This window comes from Zonotrichia leucophrys, chromosome 1A (assembly GCF_028769735.1).
Source record: "Zonotrichia leucophrys gambelii isolate GWCS_2022_RI chromosome 1A, RI_Zleu_2.0, whole genome shotgun sequence".
In the NCBI taxonomy this organism is placed as follows: domain Eukaryota; kingdom Metazoa; phylum Chordata; class Aves; order Passeriformes; family Passerellidae; genus Zonotrichia; species Zonotrichia leucophrys.
The window spans coordinates 5,784,849-5,806,656 of record NC_088170.1 but is presented as its reverse complement, the minus strand read 5'-3'; the positions used below and the strand labels follow the sequence as shown (position 1 = coordinate 5,806,656).

The 21,808-nt window shown below is 43.1% G+C and overlaps 1 protein-coding gene across 1 annotated transcript in view; it reads right to left on the bottom strand.

The window, feature by feature from the left end:
• NINJ2 (ninjurin 2) overlaps positions 1–13,486 on the bottom strand; it is a 41,741-nt gene extending 28,255 nt beyond the window's left edge. Inside the window, exon 1 of the mRNA XM_064736309.1 lies at positions 13,295–13,486. Within this exon, the coding sequence (XP_064592379.1) occupies positions 13,295–13,327 (33 nt within the window). The 5' untranslated portion in view covers positions 13,328–13,486. The remainder of the gene's footprint in view (positions 1–13,294) is intronic.
• Between the last annotated feature and the right edge of the window lie 8,322 nt (positions 13,487–21,808).

The following is a 21,808-nucleotide window of genomic DNA, read 5'->3' as shown; positions in this document are numbered from 1 at the left end:
TGCAGTAGAAGTCATATTTGACTGCAGGTTATGCCACTGTGACACCACAAGCAACACCTTCACAGCATGGCACATGAAATATGGGCTGAGATTGATGTGTGGCCCAGAGTGATGCAGAGTTTCAGGCTTTGTGAAAGGTAGCCACACTGTGGAATGGCTCACAGTGCAAAGTTTTGGATCCAAAACTTCTGGCAGTTCACATGCAGCCTACACCAATCTCACTTCTGGTCCATAATTTTTCAAGCACTTATATATGGTTAAATACAGATTTCAAGTCCAGACTAGTCTCAGAACACGTACAAGAGCATGCCAAGAAGGAATTGAAGCAGGATACATGGAATTTCACATCAGAGTGAAGTAGCTGTGAATGAACTCAGCAAGTGCACTGTGTATTTGCACAAAGCAATCATTGGTTACTTGATTTGTGTACAAGTGCTCAGGTTGTGTATGTGGAATGCCAGCAGTGGATTTACTGAAAACATTAAAAAATACAATACCATATCCCTGTGAGTTCACCACAAAGAATGCTGCCAAGCTTGCCTTTACATCTTAACTCTTTCCTGTGTGCCCTCCAAAGTCTGCACACAATAACCTATTTTCCACATCTCCAAATCAGTGGCAATATCTGTGGAGCATCAATTCTATCCACCTCTCCTCGAGAACTCACTCATCATTTGCAGTGAGCCTGAGATAAAAGACTCTTCATCTGTGTAAAATATTATTATTATTGTTGTTGTTGGGCTAGTGTTTTCAAAGGGTTTTATTGGAACCTGATGTCCTGCCAAGAGTAACACCCCGGGAATCTTTCAACAACTGTTCCTGGGTGTTCTGTAGATTACTGCTGTTTTCTCAAACACTGTCCCTGGGAATTGCATTCTCAGATTAGAAGTGTCCATCCTCTTCCCTCTGTGAGAGGAACTGCTGTTCTGGCTCTGTATTAAGGAATTAGGATAGTGTTTTTTTTCTGGTGACTTATTATTCAGGTTGTGTTCTGTTTTCTCATTAACCCCTTTGCAAAACAGGCTCAAAATGTAAAATAAGATTGATGTGTGAATGATCCTGTAGCATTATGCAAACACTTTGCACAGCTGAGAATGGCCAGTTAAAGGAGGAAAATTGGACCCAGACATTCAGTCAGCAACTTTCAACCCTGAAGAGACAAAGAACCTTTAAGAGCTCACTTTATAATGAGGAGCCATAATGCAGCATGGCAGAATTTAAAGGGAGGCCCAAATCCCCTTAGTGACAATTGAGTTTTTCAGGGATCTCCTGAGCAGAGGCTGCTTTGAGAGACCTTTGGAAAAGGGTGCAGCAAAGGAGGCCTTCCTCAGTAGGAGACTGGACTGGGGAAGCAAATACCTCAGAGCCAGAATAGGAATGGGAGGGGATTAAAGCAGAATTTCTATGACAATTGATGGCCCAGATTTTGCAAACACAGTCTTGTTCTCAAGAACCATTCACATTCACTGAATATGTTCAGTTTTTGGAGTGGGAAAACAAAACTTTGCAGAAACTGGAGTTTCTTACAATTCCTTTCTCACTGTACCTGGAGTTTATCCTGTAGTTTCTCCTTTCAAGATGGCCAAGGGACAGAAGAAGTGGGAACCATTGATGCAGAACAAATGCTCTGGATTTCAAGTGGGGCTCACTCAGTAAGCACTGTGTACTGAAGCTGGATTCCTGTAAGGGGATAGCTAAAGCTGTGTCCAAATGAGCTCCTGCATGTTGGAGGAGGGATAAAAATCCTTGGGAAGGAGAAAGAAAAATCCTGAACCATGTGGGACAGACTGGGCACTGGTTTACTGTGTTTGAAGGGCAGTTGTGGTGGTCCTTACTTGGCATGGGCTTGGACAAATGGCTCATACTAGTTCCCAGTTTTAGTTGCACATTGAAACATTTGCAACACCTAGCATGAAATGATTGAGGAGTTTATCCCTGCAGTTTATTCACTCCTGATCACACCCTTCCCTTCCCTTCTGGGTTTCTGCCTCTCCCAGCAGAGCTCACCCTGTTGAGCTCACAATAAAGCAGCTCAGCTTTATTGTCAGTATGTTGTGCAGCAGTCCTGGGGTTTTGTGGTGCCCTTCTGTGCACTCACTACAGTCTTTTGTCTTTTTTTTTCCCTAAAAAAAACCCCTAAACAAAACCCAGCAAAAAGAAATGCCAACTTGCTTCTTTTTTTCTTATTCACGACTTCTCATATTCTGTTTGGGCACCCTGATACTCTGGTTCTGCTGCTAGCATGACCAGACAAAGTGGCAAAAGAAGCTTTTTTGCACTCATTAATATGATTATCGTGACCAGTGACTTTTAATTTATATTTATCCCCATGAGACAGGGGATTTTATTAATATTTAGAGAAATCATTGTAGTTGTTCTTTCCAGTTTTTGACCCTGGAAATGAAATTTTTGTTTTCTTGGGCTTTTTGAAGACCTTTCACCTTGTAATCCATCCTGCATCATCTCAATGCCTCAGCTCCTGCAGCACTCGAGTACAGAATGTGAATTTCCCTGTGCTCACAGGTATCAACATGTCAGCATTGACTGTGTATGTAACGTGTGTGCCTTGGGCAAAAGGCAGACTGAGTGCTGCTCTGTAACAGATACAACATACCCACAATTTTAGGTCCCCAAATTATCACCTACAGCCCCACCAAGAGGAGTGACAGAGCCCTATCTGTCCTTCACAACACACCAGGAGCAGAAGAGGGCCTTTAAAGCCCATAGATCTTTCCTTGTAGAGATTGTGATCAGTAAATCACAGCCTTCTCTCAGCCTGTGTGTTTGGCTGCTCCTGACACCAGCTTCCCACAAGAATGGCTCTGATTTCTGCTGAATCAGCCTCACCATGACGCCCACTGAGCAGATGATAAGGAAAGAGCAGCACTTTGTGCAGGGTACAAATGTATCGCGTGCATGGAATTGTATCATCTGCATGGAGTTGACTGGAGGAGTTGCTTGGCCAGATACTGCCCCTCATTTCTCAGAGAGGTCAAGAGCAGGGCTGGAGACAGTGCCTTCTGATTTAGGGATAGCCACTGGAACAGCACCTGCCAGCCTTCATATCTTCATCTCTACATACCCACAATGTGTCCCTGATTATCCCTGTATAAACTGATTTATCAATCCATGGACGTGCCTCTTTGATGTACAGTGCTCGTGGTAAAGCTCAGGGCTACTTGCTCTTGCATAACTCCTTGGAGGTTTGCTTGGCTGAACTTCACTTTTCACAAGTCATTTGATAATATGTAAAACAAAAAAAATGGGAGGAACGTGAAAATGATCTTAGGCACACCAATAACAGACTGGCTGGGCTCCTAGCTGAGAAACACGTTCTCAGCAGATAGGAAAACACAGGGAGGGGAACAAAGGAAGGGAAAAATTGCTTTTGGACCAGGATAAAGAGGAATGTATTGTTATCATTCGCAGCCACAGAGTGATGCATCTTTTTATTTTTTAGCCATTCTTTGCTGTTGGTCATGACAGGGACACCTTTCCCTTCCTCTGGCCAAGGGTCTGAGTCAGCTGCTCCCACAGGAGGGAAAATGTCCCTGTTTGTGCAGCGTGAGTGAGGCAAGAGGAAGCACCCTGGCCCTAAACACCTGAGTGTTAAACACCCTAAACACCAAACTGGCCAACAGCTGAGTCCTGAGCCCATTCCCCTTCCACAGAGGGATCTGCAAGGATTTGCCAGTTTTGCCACTTTGGAAAAACTGGCAAAAAACTGAACACTGCAAGACTGACCCTGTTCATAACTCAGCTGGAGGCAGTGCAGAGCTTTGGGAATGAATCAGAGGGCTCCTCAGCCCCACATCACTGACCAAAAGCCAATCTAATTAGTAGCCACCAAGACCTGTTGCCATCTGCTCTTGAATTGCTTGTCTGAGCCTGGTCCTGAGTTCAAATCTCTACACAAGGATACAGATCTGCAGTGTGCCTGTTATCTCCTCTTTTTGATGGTCTCAGCAGGATAATTGGGCATTGGATCAGCTCAGGGATGAAACACACCTCTTGCTATATGCAGTAGCTCAGAGTAGGAGGATGTGGGGTGCTCCATCTTCTCTGGTTTCTGGTCCCAGAGACCTCTGGGCCTCTGTTTTTTGTACCTATTCCCCCCATTTGGCTTGCTAGCATTCATAGGATGTGATTTTATGGAACTCACCCTGCTGGAGCTCTCTTCTGGGGCTGTGCTCCTCCTTTTTTTTTCCTTCTCCTTCATTATTTGCTCCCTATACCTACTCAGTGAGGTTTTGGTGTATTTGTTTTGGTGTGGGTTTTTTTCTTCTTCTTTTTTTTTTTTTTTCTGGGATACTGAAGTGATTCCTTCCTCTCAACACATTAACTTTTTTCATTTTGGTAGGCCCATGTCTCTTCCACCTGATCTCTGTGTAGCTGCACCTGGGTGTGAGTAGTTTTGTAGTTTTCTCCCTCAAACTCCATTGCACCTCACAGGCAGGAGAAGGAGGTGAGAGGGGCTTTTATTGCACCAGAGGACTTTGCCCATCCCTCTGTGGGTCTGAACAGGCCAGCATTATTTCACAAGTGCTAAATCCACTCACAATGGTTTTAAATGGCTGAGCTGCTGAGCCAGCTGAACAGCAAACACCAGCAGGGAAACCACATTTCGTGAGCGCTTCGGATTCCTCCAGCCTGTACGTGGAGCCATTAGGAGCAGAGGAAAAGCCCTTTGACACAGCTCCCTTCGGCAACTTCTTCACAACCACGTGCCAAAAATGGGGGCTGGCTAAGGAATTGGGCCAGAGTCAGCTCCCAAGAATCCAGCACGTGAGGATGGAGCTCAAATCTGATTTGGTTAAAACAAAACAGCAGCGCAGTAAATTTTCTTGTAGTGTATCAATCCTTTGCTGGGTGTCTCCCTGATCAGTGTGGATTTCCAGTCAAGGTGTCACCATGGGCAAAAGATGAGAAAAATCCCAGGTGCCAATGTTCTGTAGGAATAATTTTTATTGTATTTGTAGCTGTTAACTGTTTGCCTTATTTTATACAACTAAGTGAAGAAGAACCCAGATTGTGTAGCTGTTGTCTTCTGATAATCATGGAATAACTAGATCTTCAGCTAACATAACCAGAACTATAAGAATATAATTATATTTCTTATAATAATAATAAGAAATATTCAAGAATTCAAGCAATTATCCCATTGCAGTAAGATAGATGAAGGCCTGTGTAGAGGAGCTGCTATTTCTATCTGTCCAGACATATTCCTGAAACAAGTTCTTTCACAATGACCTGGGTTAGCTTAGGCACTCAGCAGTGGAGGTTTCCAACCCAGACAGTCTTGACAGAGTGATTACTTTGAGCATTGCATTGAGGCAGCAATAATTATTGATGGTGGTGATGAGGAAGGATGAACCTCCCTGCTCCAGCTCCAGTCAGCAAAAACTGTGTGGCCACAGCCTGAAATCACACAGGGACGTGCAGCAACATCTCATCTTGAACCAGCCAGAAGGAGGTGCAAAGTTCAAGTTGAAAAGTTGCATCAACTTGTATGGTCATTCTGAGTCAGAATTTCTGTTTAACACATTTCAGTGTGTTTCACTTTGGTTTTGGGGTTTCATCCTACACCAGTGTGGTTGAGTGACTCTGGTTCCAGCAAGAAAGAGGTGCAAACACAGCTGTGTGTGCCCGAACTTTTGAAAGTGTGTCAAAATTTTGTTTCCAATGGCTGTTGAAGTTAACATTCAGCAGGGGAAGGAGTTATGGGTGGTCCCTTATTGACAGCTTCAGTTAATGCTCTTCTTTGCACTGTGTGAATTAACAGAGTGAGTGAAAAAATCTTCAATGATTCCTTCAAGAATTGATGGAGATTAGGCATTTAACCTGTGAGAACAAAGATGGAGCCAAAGAATGCTGCTCTGTGGCAATTTGCCCATCCAGAGATGCTCAGTATTTCCTGTCACCTTCCACTAGTGTGCCCTTGGGTACCTCAGTGCTCATTTAACCATCTTGATTAATATCTGTAAAATAGCCAGGAAAACACCTCTTGCTCCATGTGGAGATTGTGAAATTAAATTCATTGATATTCATAGCACTCTTGGAAAACTAGGGACAGAAGAACTTGGTTCTCACACAAGTCCTGGGAGAGTATTTCTGTGCTGTTATTTTCTGCAGAAATAGTCCTTCAGTAAAACAGAAGAATGGTTAGCCACCCTTTGGCTCTTATTAGATTGGTAGGAGCAGTTATTTTTGACACATAATTAAGTTCTGTGGTGAATTTGGGCCTTCTTTTAAATCTCATAAAATAGTATTCTGCAAAAGAGAACTCCTGCAAATATGCATAAATATTAGGGGAAAAATAAAGAAAAAAACCAAGAGAGCATGAACAAGCCACAAACCAAAACATGATCTCATTTTCTTGTTCTTGTTTCTCTAAATCTGCCAACAGGATTCCCCCAGAATTTCCAGTACTCACTGAACCTTGACCCAGGCACCTTAATGAGAAATTTCTTCCCCAAGGGTTATTTTGGATAGAAAGTTCTAAGATCCTGTGTATAATGGTTTTCACAGCTGTAATTACAGAGTCACATATCTGATTCATGTAATTTGACAAGGAATTATAGCTGGGCTAGTTCAAAGGAGTGTGTCAAGGTGTATGGTGACTGCTGATGTGCATCTTGCAGCCTCTGCACTTGGGCCCTTCCATCATTTTGGTGTCCAGTTCAAAAGTTTCTGTTCCATGTTTACATACCTGAGGCAGTCTAGATTACAGTAGTAGAGCTCACTTCTTGTATTGCCTTTCCCCAGAGAGAGTTTTATAAACACTTGGCTGACAAGCCAGGCACAGGGAAATGGCAGTGAAAATGCCCATTCACCCTTCTTGTACTTGGAGAAGCTCACACTTCTGTGTGTGCTTATTGTATGCCTGAAGTGCTGCCCATTTTTGGTTCTCAGCAGAGAAGCAGAGCAAAATAATACAGATTTTACAGAAAGGGCTGAGAGGGGGTGACTTGGAGTTCCTTTTTCTGTGGTAAATGAGGGGAAAATGTTGTACCTGTGTGTCAGCTGGGGGCAAACAGAGAGAAGCACGTGCAAGGATCAGCACTCAGGCTGGAGTGAAAGTGAGAAGGGCAACTGTTTGAGAAAAGATACAAAAATTCAGTTTAGCTGCGTTTTAACAGATATTTCATGTTGTAGAGGATTCCCAGTCACAAAGATGTCTCAGTGGTTTACTGCTGGCCACACAGGAGAGCTGTGCTGCCACCACCATAACCAGGATTATGGTTACTCACTGCAGCCAAAACTCCTTGTGCACTCAAATCTGCAATGTGCACAGGTCTTGTATTTGTGGGGTTCCCAGACAGAGAAAGGAGCAATGCATCTGACTACATGTTCTTAGAAGGCTAATTTATTATTTTATATTATTTTGTGATATTATTTTATTATTTGTTCTTAGAAGGCTAATGTATTATTTTATATTATTTTATGATATTATTTTATTATTTAATATTAATATGATATTATTTTATTATTATACTATATTATACTATACTATATTATACTATACTAAAGAATACAGAAAGGATACTTACAGAAGGCTAAAAAGATAATAATGAAAAACTCTTGACTCTTTCCAGAGTCCTGACACAGCTTGGCACTGATTGGTCATTAAGTCAAAACAATTCACTTGAAACCAATGAAACAATCTCCAAACACATTCCACATGTGAGCACAACACAGGAGAAGCACATGAGATAAGAATTTGTTTTCCTTTTTCTCTGTCCCTCAGAAAGACTCCTCCTTTTCTTTCACTGCCCCTCATAGGTGAAGGGTGAGGGTCCAGCTCAACCACTGCTGTAAGGATGCTCCAAGGGTTTATTTAACTCCACATGAGCCTCATTTTCCCCAGATACCTTAAAACCCAAGATGAAAAATACTATTATCCCTATGTTTGGGAAGGGCCTAAGCAAACATTCACCCCAAGAGGGAAATCTGGCCATGTCCAGGTAGAGCAGGCAGGAGGAATGCAAAGGGAAGAAGAAAAATGCCACATCTGACAGTAGAACCAAGAATTAATTAGTACTGATTGCAGGAATTAGTCTCCTTCTCCTCAGCACGTTGTGACACATTTGTCTGTGCTCTAAAGTGAGTGTTGCTGGTTTATGAAATGTAACCCTGGGAGTGGGATCCTGTTTGAAAGGTTGGAGTAACTGAGTTAGTTTAGTTACAAACACAGTGAGATGAGCTCCTCAGCCTCTTGATGACTGGATTGCACGCAATGTCCAAGGATCCACAATTCCACAGAAATGGATTTTTCTGCAGCTCTTAGATTTCTCTTTGAAAGGCTCTCTCTCAATGCAGATTTTCACTATCCAGCCCAAATTACAGAGCCCAGATAATGCTGCTGAATACATGCCCAAAGCAGGAACTTGTAAGCACATCACAGCCTTGCAGCACAAGTTAAAGCCACAAAATACCAAAAAACTGAAAGTCCAGCCCAGCTGTGAGCACACTCTCTGTGTGTTCAGATTTAGACTGAAAGGGGGATGTGAGAGATGGGATTTGCTGTGGTAAAGGGGACTTTCCAATTGTTTTGTGGGCATTTTGGAAAAGTCCACACTGTTAGACCTGTAGCTGGGTCTATTTATCCAAATAATATCTATCTCTTTCTAAAGTCTGCCTGCTGTAGATCTGGTCAGAAACTGAGCACTGGAAGTAAACTATGCAATTACTTTAAATCTTTTTTTTCCTTGCAAGTTACTTGTAAACCTGTCTTTATTTCCACAGATGTATTTTCCATTCAAGGTATTCATGAAGCAACCCCTGCCAAAAAATTTCAGTGTAGGGCCTGTTTTCCAGAACGATTATTTTAGCTGTTTACTCTTTTTACTTTTGAAGTATGAAAGATTCCCTAAATGGTGAGGTATTACTTCTGCTTCTCATCCCAGAGGATTGTAATTTTTTTTTATCCAAAGAGTAAGAAACTATAAAAAGAAAGACACAACATACAATATAGGACCTCTTCTGCAGTATGAACATGGGTGACATTTTATCCAGCACACATGCTTTAAACACCCATTTGTACAGAGGGCAACACCCCTGCAAGAAAACATAAAAATGTAAATCTAATAAAACTATAGAGCCATTTAGTATCAGCTGCTGTGCTGGGAGAGGTGGAATGATGTTGTCTCAGTCACCCCCATTCAAAGTTTGGGATATTGGCTTAAATCACCAATGAAACAGGGTTGTATTGGGATGTCAGATGGTGAGCTGAGGTACAGAGCTGAACAGATTTAATGGGCCTTGTGCTGCTGGAAAGAAGTGTCCTGCATGGCTCCCTCCTCCCTTCTTCCCCTGCAAATCTCTGTGGAAGGGTTGGACAAAAAGTCAGGGGGACAATAGCACAAACAAGTACAGGCAAATCAGCCAGAGTGTTTCTATCAAAGCCATACTGCTAATTTATAAACCTGTGTTTCCTGAAGCGAAAGGAAATTGGTGGTGGGGTCTTGTTGGATTTTTTTATTTCCATCCCAAATGTGTTTCTCAGATCCCAGCTATCTCAGGATGTACTCTGCTATACCTCACCAGGACACTGCTCTCTGCCTGGGTTCTTGTCAATGACAGGTGTTTAATAGAGGAAGGTGAAAGTTTCACTTGGAAGCCACAAATAGAGCCACAAAAATGCATAATTCAGATTAAATAATGTCAAAGTTTTACCTTTTAATAGGTAAATTAATAGTGTAATTAAAATATTTTCATTCCAGTTCTATTTATTTTCTTAGCACTTGACTGGCTGGCATAAACCAAGTAAAGCTGCACATCTTGTGCCTTTTTTCTATTTCAGCACCATTTCCTTTTTGCAGCTCTCTCTACACCATTTGAGGTTTTGTTGGTCTTCCTAGAAGTCAGAATGGGAAAGCAGACTCCTTGCGAAGACACAGAACAAGAGAATTTTTGTAAGGGAGAAAGTGGATTAATGGGAGACACTTTTTGCTGTTAAAAAACAGTCATAGGTGCCACTTCCAGAGAGCTGGTGTCTAATTTCTCTAATGCGAGCTACCATTTGTAGTGTGGTCAGCAATTGTGCCAGGGCCTGTAGGGAGCTGAAAAGTTCCAATATTTATTTTTATCCTGCTATTGGCTTATGGAATTTGAAGGTACCTTTTTTTAGCTTGCATAACTGTAAATATTGTTACTGGACCTCCCGACCTCTTTTCTATGTTTGCTCGCCCCAATATTTGACCTCCTAACCTGCCCCAGGAGATGGCAAATTCCACAGGCTGATGACATGCTGCATGTGGGAGTCCTGTTACAGACACTTTCAGTTTTGCTGGTTGAGCTCCTGTTCATGCTTCAGAATGAGCAAAAAACGTTGGGGACTGATCAGTTCTCCTTAGAGCCTTCTTAAATCTTGATTTCCTTCTCCTGCTGTCTCCTACATGAGGACAAAGGTCCATTGTTTCCATTTGAGTTACCTGTCCAGCCTGTCTCTGTTGTGTAAGAAATGCTAGGAGGAACTGGCAACTGCTTCAGACACAGGACCCCCAGTCTATAAATACAAACTCCTATTTCTGTATTGTGTCACAGTCAATTTCCTGACTGCTCCTGCTACTCCATCCAGGAGCTCTTTGAGGAGCAGTGAGCCAGGAGTTAGAGTGTGCAGTTCACATTCCCCAAGATCTTCCCAAACCCACAGCTGGAAACTTCCAAGGAGATAGCTGCTCTGCATTCCCTGCTCAAAAGAGGGTTTTAAATGTACTTTCCACTGAAAACCACTTTTTTCCCTCTGCCACTGACCACTCCTCCCCTTACCTCACACTTGTCAAGTCTCATCACTTACAGGACTCTCAGCTTGTCTCAGCTATTGTCCTGAATCCTGATTCAGGACTCTGCCAACTACACCAATTTGTCATGAACAAAAGATTTGGGATTTAGATCACTTCGAGAATCATCGTCAAAGATATTTGTGAAAGTGATTTTAATATAATGCTGTAAAAATGTTTGATGGCAAGTCTGTTATTATACAGCGCAATGATTTGAACAATTATTTGAAACTACCAAGGCACAAGTAAAAGTTACCAAGGAAAACCAACAGTCACTGAGATAAGATCAAAGGTACCAGGGCAGAAATCAAAGTTACCATACCACAGGGTTCTGGGCAGTATCAATCACTTACCAGAGATCTGCTGCTGGTAAAAGGTTTCTGCTTTGAGAGGCAGCCTGGAGGGTTGTCACAGTGCAAGGGGAAATCATGCAGCCAGGAGAGCTCAAAGAGGGCTCACTCAGGCCTTTATTTATAGAATAAAGTGGTTGGCTTGCAGTCAAATCACATGTGATAGTAAAGGTATGCATGAGACTCCTTGTACCCACAACTTACTTTGTTCCTTGATAAATGAGTCTTGGAGAAGGCGCTCACTATTCATGTATTAATCGCATGGCTGGTGTTCCAAGCTCATGCCTGGATGCTCACTGGGTCAACCCTCCTTCTTTGTGGGTTTTCAGAAAGCAGATTGGAACCAGAGCAGCTCTTGGTCCATTTGCAGCTTATGCTTTTACATCCTTTGGAGTCTGAACCAAACTAGATTCGTTTGGTTAAGAGGTTTTATTTATTACACCGGTGGGTAACACTCCCTCTCCTGTAACTGTATTTCCTGATCATGAGCATGCCAGAGTCTGTGTGCATTCACCTGTGTTTTGTGCTGCCTGCTGGCTTCCCCATGAGGTGTCACAAAGGAAACCTTAGCAGCACAGTTATTTTTGGGCCAGTTTTGTAGTGGTGCACACTCTACACCTCCCTGCTCTGGAAACAGATGGGATATTATTCTCAGTCGTGCAGCTCAAGGAACCTCTGGCCTTCTGGACATAATTATTTGAGTATTGTAAAGGCCAAAGATGCTGGTGTGGTCACTTTTGGCTCTTCACTTAACCTCAAGGTGGCTTGAAAGAGAAAACTCTAAACTAAAAATTTTGCAGTAGTTTATAAGATTTTTAATTAATGACTTTTTTTCATCTATTTTACCTGGACTTTAAATTCATTATAGACCTGAAACGTTCCATTCAGTGGAGTGATTTAATATACAGGGAGTTCATTGGACTTTTAATTTAGCATAATTTTCTTGTCCTCTCTTTACCATCAGTTCCTGGCTTAATGATGTCTATATTTTTCCCCTTACTGTCTAGTTCTAGGAAAGACTAATATTTATCTCTCCCTTAATAAAGTCTTAACAAAGTACATTTTCACTGTCATAGCTACCTGTTCATCACTAGCTGTGTCTCTTATTGAGCATAGCTACTCTCAGGTCTTCAAAAGCTGCTCTGCACCAGTGAGATACCACCAGTATCTCACTGGAGATGCATTCTGCAGGTTTGGGGAGTCTCAGTCCTTCTTTCTAATTAAGGAACATTGTCCTGATTATTTCCAAGGGCACGAATATTACCATTTTAATTTCTTTGACATGGACCAAAGGAAAAAAAATTGTGACCCCAGAGTGACTTCCCCATTGCCAAGTCTAAGGATGATTAAGACCATTTCAGACAGAAAAATCAGCTGCAAAGTTTGGACCCTTATGCCACCAACTCAGGGCTGGAAGCTGTGCCCTAGGCAATGCTTCATATTCTTCCCTTCACAGCTGTCTGAAGTGAAGATCTGGACTGGAACTTCTGAGGTTTGATGGGTGTTTGTGATCTGGGCTTTTGATTCCATTTCCTCTCTTTTTCCCAACCCTTGGGTAGCTGCCCTTTCTGAGAACGCGCGCTGCACACAAGAAACACCCTTCTCAAAAAACACAAACAGAGTAGGAACACTTCTACCTTCTTAAAAAACACTCAGAGCAGGAACACAGAGAACTGAAAGAGCTTCACCAAGAAGTTTTGTTTCTCTGTAAACCATATGTAGGAAACCTTGGCCTTTTCACTCCCTCTTTGTTTGCTGTATTTATTTCTTTTTCTCCTCTCCAGATTGAGAGAACTTTCTGCCAAACAGAGAAAGGCTTTGTGAGATGAGGGGCAGATCAGACTTATGCAGCTTGTAGAGTTTGTGCTGCCTCCTTCTGAGGGCTGAAGGCTAATCTCTTCCTCCCCTACCCTTCCTTCCCTAAAAAGCATCTCTTTTTAGTAATATCCCTCTTCTAACCCTTATTTTTTTTTTGAGAAAGGCTCATAACTACTCTTGGCAGAACACAGCAGACATCCTGCCACTGGTTTTTCTTCAAAGGGGAGCAGAGGAAAAAAGCAGAACTGAGTTTTCAAAGGAAACTCGCTGCCAAAGCTGAGGAGCAAATGATACAAGCGGCGGATGTTCCCCCCAAACCGTGGGTATCCCCGAAGGCAGACTCACGTGGGGATTGGCGCTGTCCCTGTCCGAGGCCATCCCTGTGCGTGTCCCCAGCTCTGTCCCCACGGCCGAGGAGCGGAGCGCTCGCTGCTGCCGGAGCTCTGAGCCGGGCAAGGCGCAGCTGCTGGAACAGACCCGCTATTCATGTGCTCGTGTGCCGGCACCCGCCCGCCTGGCATGGCCTGGCCTGGCCTGGGGGCGACACAGCGGCTCCGCATTGTCAGCCAGCCCTGGAACAAGTGGCCCTCTTACACTTTCCATGACACCCGTGTGCGTGGTGCCACCTCTGCGAGGCCAGCTGAGCCCCATGAGCTCACTCGGGCAGGGAGCTGGGGATGCTGCCAGGGTACCAAGAGGTTCCTGGCGTGGGCTGAGCAGCCACAGCCATCCCAATCTCTTCCCTCCCTCCTTCCCTCCCTCCCCAGCACACAGCAGAACTTACAGATGAAAAACCAAAAGGCGAAAAAACAAAGTCCACAAAGGTTGTGTCTGCTAGTTCGCAGCAGAACTTACAGATGGAAAACCAAAAGGCGAAAAAACAAAATCCACAAAAGTTGTCTCTCCTAGTTCACTGCAGAACTTACAGATGAAAAACCAAAAGGTGAAGAAAAATCCACCAAGTTGTGCCTGCAAGTTGCTGCTGCTGCTAAGATAGTGTTACATCTCAGAGAAAATTTATTCTTTTAACAGTCCCTTCTTCTCCTTTTTCTCCCCAGCCAAAATGCCCTTCCTTTTCCCTCCCCAACTTTTTTTTTTTTTAAGTTGAATTTGATATGTCTGGTTTTAGCTGAAATGAAAACTTGCTTCTCGCTGAAGTTAAAAACAACTGTGAATGACACTGGAATGGAAATGTGTGCAGCCAGAATCAAGTCACAGTGTGGAAAAACATGTTGTTATTATTATTAGGTGGGTTCCTCAGGCAGAAATATCAGCAATAATTCTCTAGATTTTAAAGAAAGTGCTACTTTGTGCTACTTGCAAATCAGGTGGGCATGTTTGGCTTTTGAAGGAGAATTTCTGCAGTTCCAGTAGCATAGAAAATTTATGGTAAGGAATATATTCTGTTTAAACAGCTCAGCCAAATGCGTATTCTAATACTCCAGCCTGCCTAAAAGTGCTGACAAGTCTGTCAGTAGATGATCCTGTTGCATTGATGCTTCCCAGCAAAAGGCCTCATTTTGCAGTGAAAATACTAGTGCTTAGTACTGCAAGTTCATTTCAAAGTGCTGATGAATGTAACCCCTCTGCATTCCTCTTATACAGCTTTTTTTTTTTTTTTTTTATGTATGGATGTATGAGCTGAAGCAGTGAGATGTGTTTAGGGACTGGGCTAGTGTTACACAGGAAAACAGGGCTGGGATACAGCTCATTTCATCCTGAGGGTTTGGCCTGAGGCTGAAAGCCCATCAGGAACCATTAGGCTGATTCTATAATCAAAAGCCACCACCAAGGTTCCTATTTTTGAATGAAAATTGAGGTCCCTGCTTCTTGTTATCACTGAAGTGATTGTTTGAGTTCTGCAGGGAAGTGCAGGTGAGGGGAAAGAGGTTACTCACTGCTGCTCTCCAGCACATGTTGGCTTTTGCCTTTTTATTTTTTCCATAGTATAAAGAGCATTTAACCCCAAATGCAGCCATCTGCTGCTGTTGTTGACTTGCTGGCCTGCTAGGAACCTTTATGTTAAATAAAATTCTCTGTGAGTATACTATTGCACAGATGCTGATATTGATAATTACCTGCTTTATTTTTTTTTACTGTATTCTATAAAAAGATGTTATGGTTAATCAAGTTATAAATATATGTTGTTTATTAATAGATAATTTACCCTGGGTGGGTGCCAACAGTGTACATTAAGGCATTCCTGGGAGTTGAAAGGGCTTCATCTTGTACAGGTCCTTTGTGAACAGGCTTCCAGCAAACAGCCCATGAAAGCTGGCCAAAGATTTTTTGAGTTTCTATATAGCATAAAACCAGCTACAAAATATTTTCTACTGGTCAGACAGGAATGAAGTATCTATGATTTCATTTACTAGATGAACAACTATTACCAGTGCACAAATTTCAAGCAGGACTGCATGATATATAACCATGTGTCTTTTTGAAACTATTTTTTCTGACTATATCTAAATGCCATGCTAGGAGCTTTTTCTTTTAACACACTCTCCACAGAGGTATTGCAAAGAGCAGTAATCTTGTACTATGCCCTCAGAGTAACTACAGAAATCAGTCAAAACTTATGGAAACCCTTGTAAGTCCTTCAATCAAACCAGGTCCTCACTGCCCTCTCCCAGGCCAACATGACAGAGGCTTTCTGCCTCCCTGGAAGTCTCAGGAACCAAACACATTAAAATGAGAGAACTCCAAATAATAAAATTACTCGTGGAAATGCTTTGTCTATGTCATTAATAGCAAAGCTCAGAGCCAAACAAAAATAGTGAGGAGAGAGGGGAGTTTATTTTAAATTGGGTTATAATAGCTGCCCAAGAAAGGAGTGCCTCAGTGAACACAGTTATTTAGATATACTTGTTTCCAAATGTGATTACAAAGAGCCACATTTTCCAAAATATCTTTCCAGTAACTGTTAATTATGATGCAAGAATGCACACTTGTAATGGTCCAAAAACTCAGGCACAGAACATGCAGCCCAGCTTGCAGAAGGGATTGTGTGACACGAGGAGTAGCACTCACCAGTTTTAGATTAAGCAGCCCCTGAACTCCCTTCTTTTGCCTAAGTGGGACACCTTTGAAACCAGGCTGTTCTAATGGGTGTTAATTGATTGATTGGTCGATTGGAGAGTTTTCTGGTGCAGCATGTTGGAGCAGAGATGGATGGCATGGAGGAAGAGCAGTGATCCCTGAAAGGAGGGTGGGGAGTATCTGGGGCATGACGGAAAACAAGTCCATGATTTTCCCTGTGAGATCAGCCCAGAGCTGAGGGGAGGCTCAGAGGACCAGCCCAGCTCACTGGGGAGCAGCACACAGGGCAGAGTTGCTCATTTCCATTTCCATCCCCATCCTCTCCCCTCCCTTGTGCCAGCCCAAGCACTTGCGCAGCCACCCAAGCAACCAGACAGAACTTCTTCCAGCTGGAAGGGAAAATAAAGTTGCAGGCTATTTTTCTGGCTGGGATCAGCTCCCTGACCTGGTTCTGCACATAAGTGAGCAAACACTTCCACTGGCAGCAGGGAGGGCGTCCGGTGGGAAATGGAAAAAGCAGCTGGGAGTGGAGGAGGGTGGGGACTTGGATGTGAGAGCGCAGCCCTGCATGCTGGTGCCCCTGTGGGGCTGCCTCTCACAGGCAGCACGGGGAGAAGAGCAGAAATCCGTGGGCTGCAGGTTAATGCAGCACAGACACCCAGCAGCAGAAAGCAGCCGTGCTCATGAAGACTGAGATCTCTGCAGAAATGCTCTCCCCTCCACTCTCAGATTTGTTGCAGGACTTCAGAGAATATCCAAGATGGAACAGTTTCAGGAGGGTAACTGCACTTCTCACAGGGAGACTTCTTAACTCTTCATCTTGTATTGCAGAAGTGGGTTTGGTTTGGTTTTGGGACACTCTTTCTCCACCCTGTAATTCTGGGTGACCTCTGCTCTGTCTCAGGAAACAGGAGTGCTGGAACAAGTGTGTGCATTCACCTGACTGCCTGGGAGGATAAGAATACAGCCTGACCTGTTCAGCCTTCAGAATGAAAACCAAGGGGGATCCTGATGCCACTTACTGAACTGGAAAACTCCAGAGAGAGGGCAATGCAGCAATAGCACAGGAACTAATTAATAAACTGGCCAAGAAAAAATGCTGGGTTAGAAAGCTGGGAAGGTTCTTGGCTGCCCAAGTGCTCATGTTCTGGAGAAACCAGTAGGGACAAACAAGTGAACCAGACTGGGATGGAGTTTGCAGAGTTTGCCACGGGGATCACCTGTGACAGCCAGGGACTGCCCCTGCCAGCCCTCCTTGTCCCAGCTCCTCTTTTCTGTGCTTCAGAACACAGAAAAAAAGCAAAAGCTTGAAAAGGTGGAAAGGCAAAACCCAGCAGAGCTGCAGCGCATGCTACTGTAGCGTAGGCAAATACCTAGGTAGGCAAAGGCCCATTTTCTGTGGTTTCTTTAGGAGTATTAGTCCCTTTAATTATTGGTAAGATTAAGGATCCTAGTTGGCCAGACTAGCTTCACCTGTTAGAGGAGAGAGCCACAGAGAACAGCCCAGTGCTTGGAAGAGTAATTAATAATCTCAAGGAAGGTTCTGGAAGCAAGGAGCACACATGTGCAAGCAGTACTTCTAAAATTCTTCCAGAAGGTGAAAAATGAACATGTATGTCTCCAATGAATCATTAAATTTTATGAAAGCAAGGCTAGAAAGGATATTAAAGAGTCACCCATCCCTTCTGCAGCTCCAAGAGCACAGCAGGTCAGGGGTATCTGCCCTGTTCACACAGATGTTGATCCAGCCTGCTTTGAAAGTGCTCCAGATATGTTGATTTCCAAGGCAACCTATCCCAGTGCTTCAGTAACACCATTCTAACAGCTACAAGTGGTTTTGGTAATACTTAATTTAAAAAAAAAAAATGTCCCTGCTGCAATTTTAGCCTGTTATTCTTATCCTCTCCACGTGGGAGAGAAGAGATTATTTCCTTCCTCTTTGCTACAGTTGTTTACATTTTTGAGGACTGTTATCATGTCTCTGTTCAGTCTTCTCTGTATTTAAGAAAACAGAAATTCTTTTGCTGTCTCCTCATAGGTTATATTTCATAGGTCTCTGAGTGCTGGTGCTGCTATCTGAACTCTTTCCTGCTAAATTATCAGAGAGTTTTGGGCTGTTGGGAGTCTGCATTAACACAGGTGAAAATGGTCATGGGGGGTGCAAGTGGGAGAAATAATAGAGGAATAATCTTCTGTGTATTTGGATTGATAATGGGAGTCAGGGCCAGAGACTGTAATTTTTGTGGGGTCTGACTGAGTAGTAGTTTTCTGTTTGTCCTTGAGAGAAAAATCACTATTTTTCCCTCCAGAAGGCCAGGACAGATTCCAGACAAGAAAAATTTTTTTAGCACTCTTCAACTTTTTAAAATATTGTGGCAAACCACAGTGAGAGTGAGAATAAAGGTGGGTCAGGTTGTAAGGAGCCCAAGGTCACCTCCTGAAGCTCAGGTAACTGACTATTGATGATTCCCAGAAATCCTAGCAGCCCTGACTTGCTTTGTCTGACAAAAGAAGGATGTGTCCCATTTGGAGAAGAGTTTTTAAGGGCTCAGTGTTCTTTCCTGGTTGCTAGACTATTGGAGTTTTTTCTGCCTTAGTCAAAAATCTGCACCTGGAATGCAGATTAAGAATATTAATTAACCCTGGCAGAAGATATCACTCCAGAAAGAGGGAGTTTAGTTTGACTACAGCCTGACTGGAAGTTTCTTGAGCTCTTTGAGCGCCTGAGTGGACAAATAACTCCCATGTCAACCCTTATCTCCAACAGGGGAAGGTGTGAGAGGTTAGAGAAGGGTTATGTGCATTCCAGCACACACCCCCTCTTTTTAGCAGCTCAGCCACAGCCTACAGAAATTACAGGTTGCTTCATGCTCTCTTTCTGTCTCCTTAGCTTGAGACAGACTGGTACCTGAATCTTTTTCAGCCCCAGTGGGTCAGGAGGCACAGAGGTGTGCCCCCCTCCACACAGCCCCAGGTTCATGGTCACTGCTAACATTGCCTGATCTTTTAGTGAGCCACACCACAGACTTCTGAGCTCTCCACTGATTATCAAATAATTTTCCATTTTATTTCTACCCCTAAAACTTGCTGACACCTCAACTTCCTTGTGGATATTTCTACTGACTGCAGTGCTCATGGCCTTGGTCCCTATCTGAGTTTGGCCTCAGCAGTGTTTCCCAGCCTTGCAAGCCATTTTCCAGGGTAAATCTTGGAAAACTCAGCTAATTAAGAGTCCCTCTTATAACTTTCTTTAATTTTTTTTTTCCTGAAAGTCCCTGAATCTGGCCCTTGGGAACTGGGTAAAATAAAACTTCCTCTCTTCCCCCTTTTTGGCTTGAACAAAGTCTTCCCTGGCTCTGACCCTGGCAGCAGATCTCCCCAGGAGCACATTCTCCATGCTGTGAGCAAATGCTCCCTGTGTGGCATTTCACCTGGATGACATTTAACCAAGGACCTAGAATTTGAAGCTGGAACAGAGCTGGGGTGCTCACAAAGACTAATTCCCATTATTCAGATCCCTCTGATGTGCTTCAGCTGGAGCTGAAAGCATTTTGAAAGCAGGAAGGGAATAAATCCTCTACAGTGAACAAATCCCAGTTCATGCTCCTTCTCTTGCACCCTCCTTCTTTCCAGGGCTCACCCCCATCTCTCCAGAGAGAACTGACCCAGCAGCCACCCAAAATCTGGAAATGGTGTTTCAATGGCAATCCCTTCTGCCACCTTTGTTTATCCCCATCCTGATGCCACACATTAAATGTAAAAGAAACCCTCAGCCTTGCTTACTCTGTCCCTTCCCCCACCTCTGCCCTCCTGACAAAGTTTCCAAATAAACCTTGAAAGCCACTATCAGTTGTAAAAGGTCTGATCAATGAAAGACACCGGAGTCAGTAACATGAAACCCTTTGCCTCGAGATCTCAGAGCTCCTTGCTGAACTGCAGCCTTTAAGGTCAGGCATTCTTGCTGCTGTTTGGCTCCATGTCCATTGAATGCAAGGGGCAGCCCTGAGCAGGTTATTCCTCTGTTTACAAAGCAAGCAGCTCACTGAATTCTGGCAAAGCAGAGTTTAAAAGGCCATCCTCACCTAGAGGGACAAGGAGAAAAATAGGGAGAGGTTTTGGACCTGGAGCATCATTTTCAGATCCCCTGAGTATTGATGAGCTGCAGACAACAGGAGCAGCAGTGACTGCAAGGCACTGAAAAGGTAATTTGTAAATAAGTGTTTTAAAAGAAAAGCATGTGGAGGATAAATAAAGTCAGTGCGTCCTACAAAGCCCCTTTAAATCCACAAAAAGTCCCCTTGACTGCAGTTAGCTTTACAGCAGCCCTGAAGGGAGACAGGGTGAGATTCCATCTGTATTTAAAAGAGGAGGGAAGTTATTTAACAAGGTACAAATATAGGTACAGAGGGTGAAATAAAACCAGCAGCACCTGGCAGTGACAAACATAAAATTTACTCATGTTTTGGCATCATGTCTCCAGGAGGAGGAAGACCCATGTTTTAACAATGGTTCTAATTTGATGTAATTTAGCTCTGAGAAGTGTACAGCAATCAGGCACAATAGGTGGTGGAAGGTGGGATTAGGAAATTCAATGCAGTTATTGGATTTGTGTCTTGAATGTGCTGTTGGGTTTTTTCCTGTATGGTTCTGAGGGCAAACAGAATTTTTCAGGCTCAGAAGTGGTTTCTGTACAGACATTTATGCACACATTTTTCCTCCCTGCTAGGATCTCCCTACAGCAAATGGGGACTGAGAGGTTTTAAAGTCTGATGTCTTCAAACAATTTTGTCAACAAGCAGCTGGGATTTGTTTACATTTTAAAGACAGTCTGTTTAGTTAAATTGCCAAGTGTTACAAGTGTTGTGGTTATGGCAATTCCTCAGGTCAGGATCAGAAATACAAAGTGCAATAATGTATATTATTCAGAAGGTTATGTTACTGAGGAGAACCCACCCTGCAGTCAGTGGAAAGACTTTATCTTTCAAGGGCTTAAGAGGAAACACGTACTGATCCAATAACTACATGCAAAATATATATTTATTTGCAGTCAAACTCCATTTTTTGTGCTGCAAATTGCAAATCAAACACTTGTGCTGGTTTGATGGGTATTTTACATTACTTGGTGCAGACACAAGTGCTACTAAAGCCTTTCTGCTGGACTTTGTCACTTCCTCAGCATTTTGATATTTGTGAGAAGCTCTTGTAAAGATATTTTGCAGCAAATTTTCCCAGTGGAATGGAAGAATTTCAGGGCTGACAGTGAAAATCACTGGTCTGCACAGTTTTGATCCAGAATCAGACACAAGTATTTCACTGGGGTGGTTCCAAAGGCTTTGCTGGAATCCCTCTGATTTACACCCATATGAGATCAGCATTAGGCCCCAGTGTTTTCATTTTTCATTTGTTATTTTTGGCCCTAGTGTCCTTTACCACTGTTGAATACAATGTTCCTAAAACACCAGATGTGCTTGTGAGATGAGGGAATGTGGCAAAAAAAAAATAAGATTGCAGTGATTCACTAAACAACACATGATCTTCTTTTGCCCTGTGGTCTGAATCCTGGGCTTTTACATGAGCATAACTGCATTTATTTCTACAAGACTGTTTCTGATTACCATTGGGAAATGAAGTTGTAAAATCCTCCCTGGCCTAAGCACTTAACAGGATCATTGCATCATGCTCAGTATTAGCTTGTACAATGACTGATGCTTAGCATTATTTTGTAAAAATTCTGGATTTCAGATCACTCTGACAATATTTCAATCACCATATTAATGACTGGTTTGAAAGCTTTATGGGGTTTGGTGCTCTTTCATTACT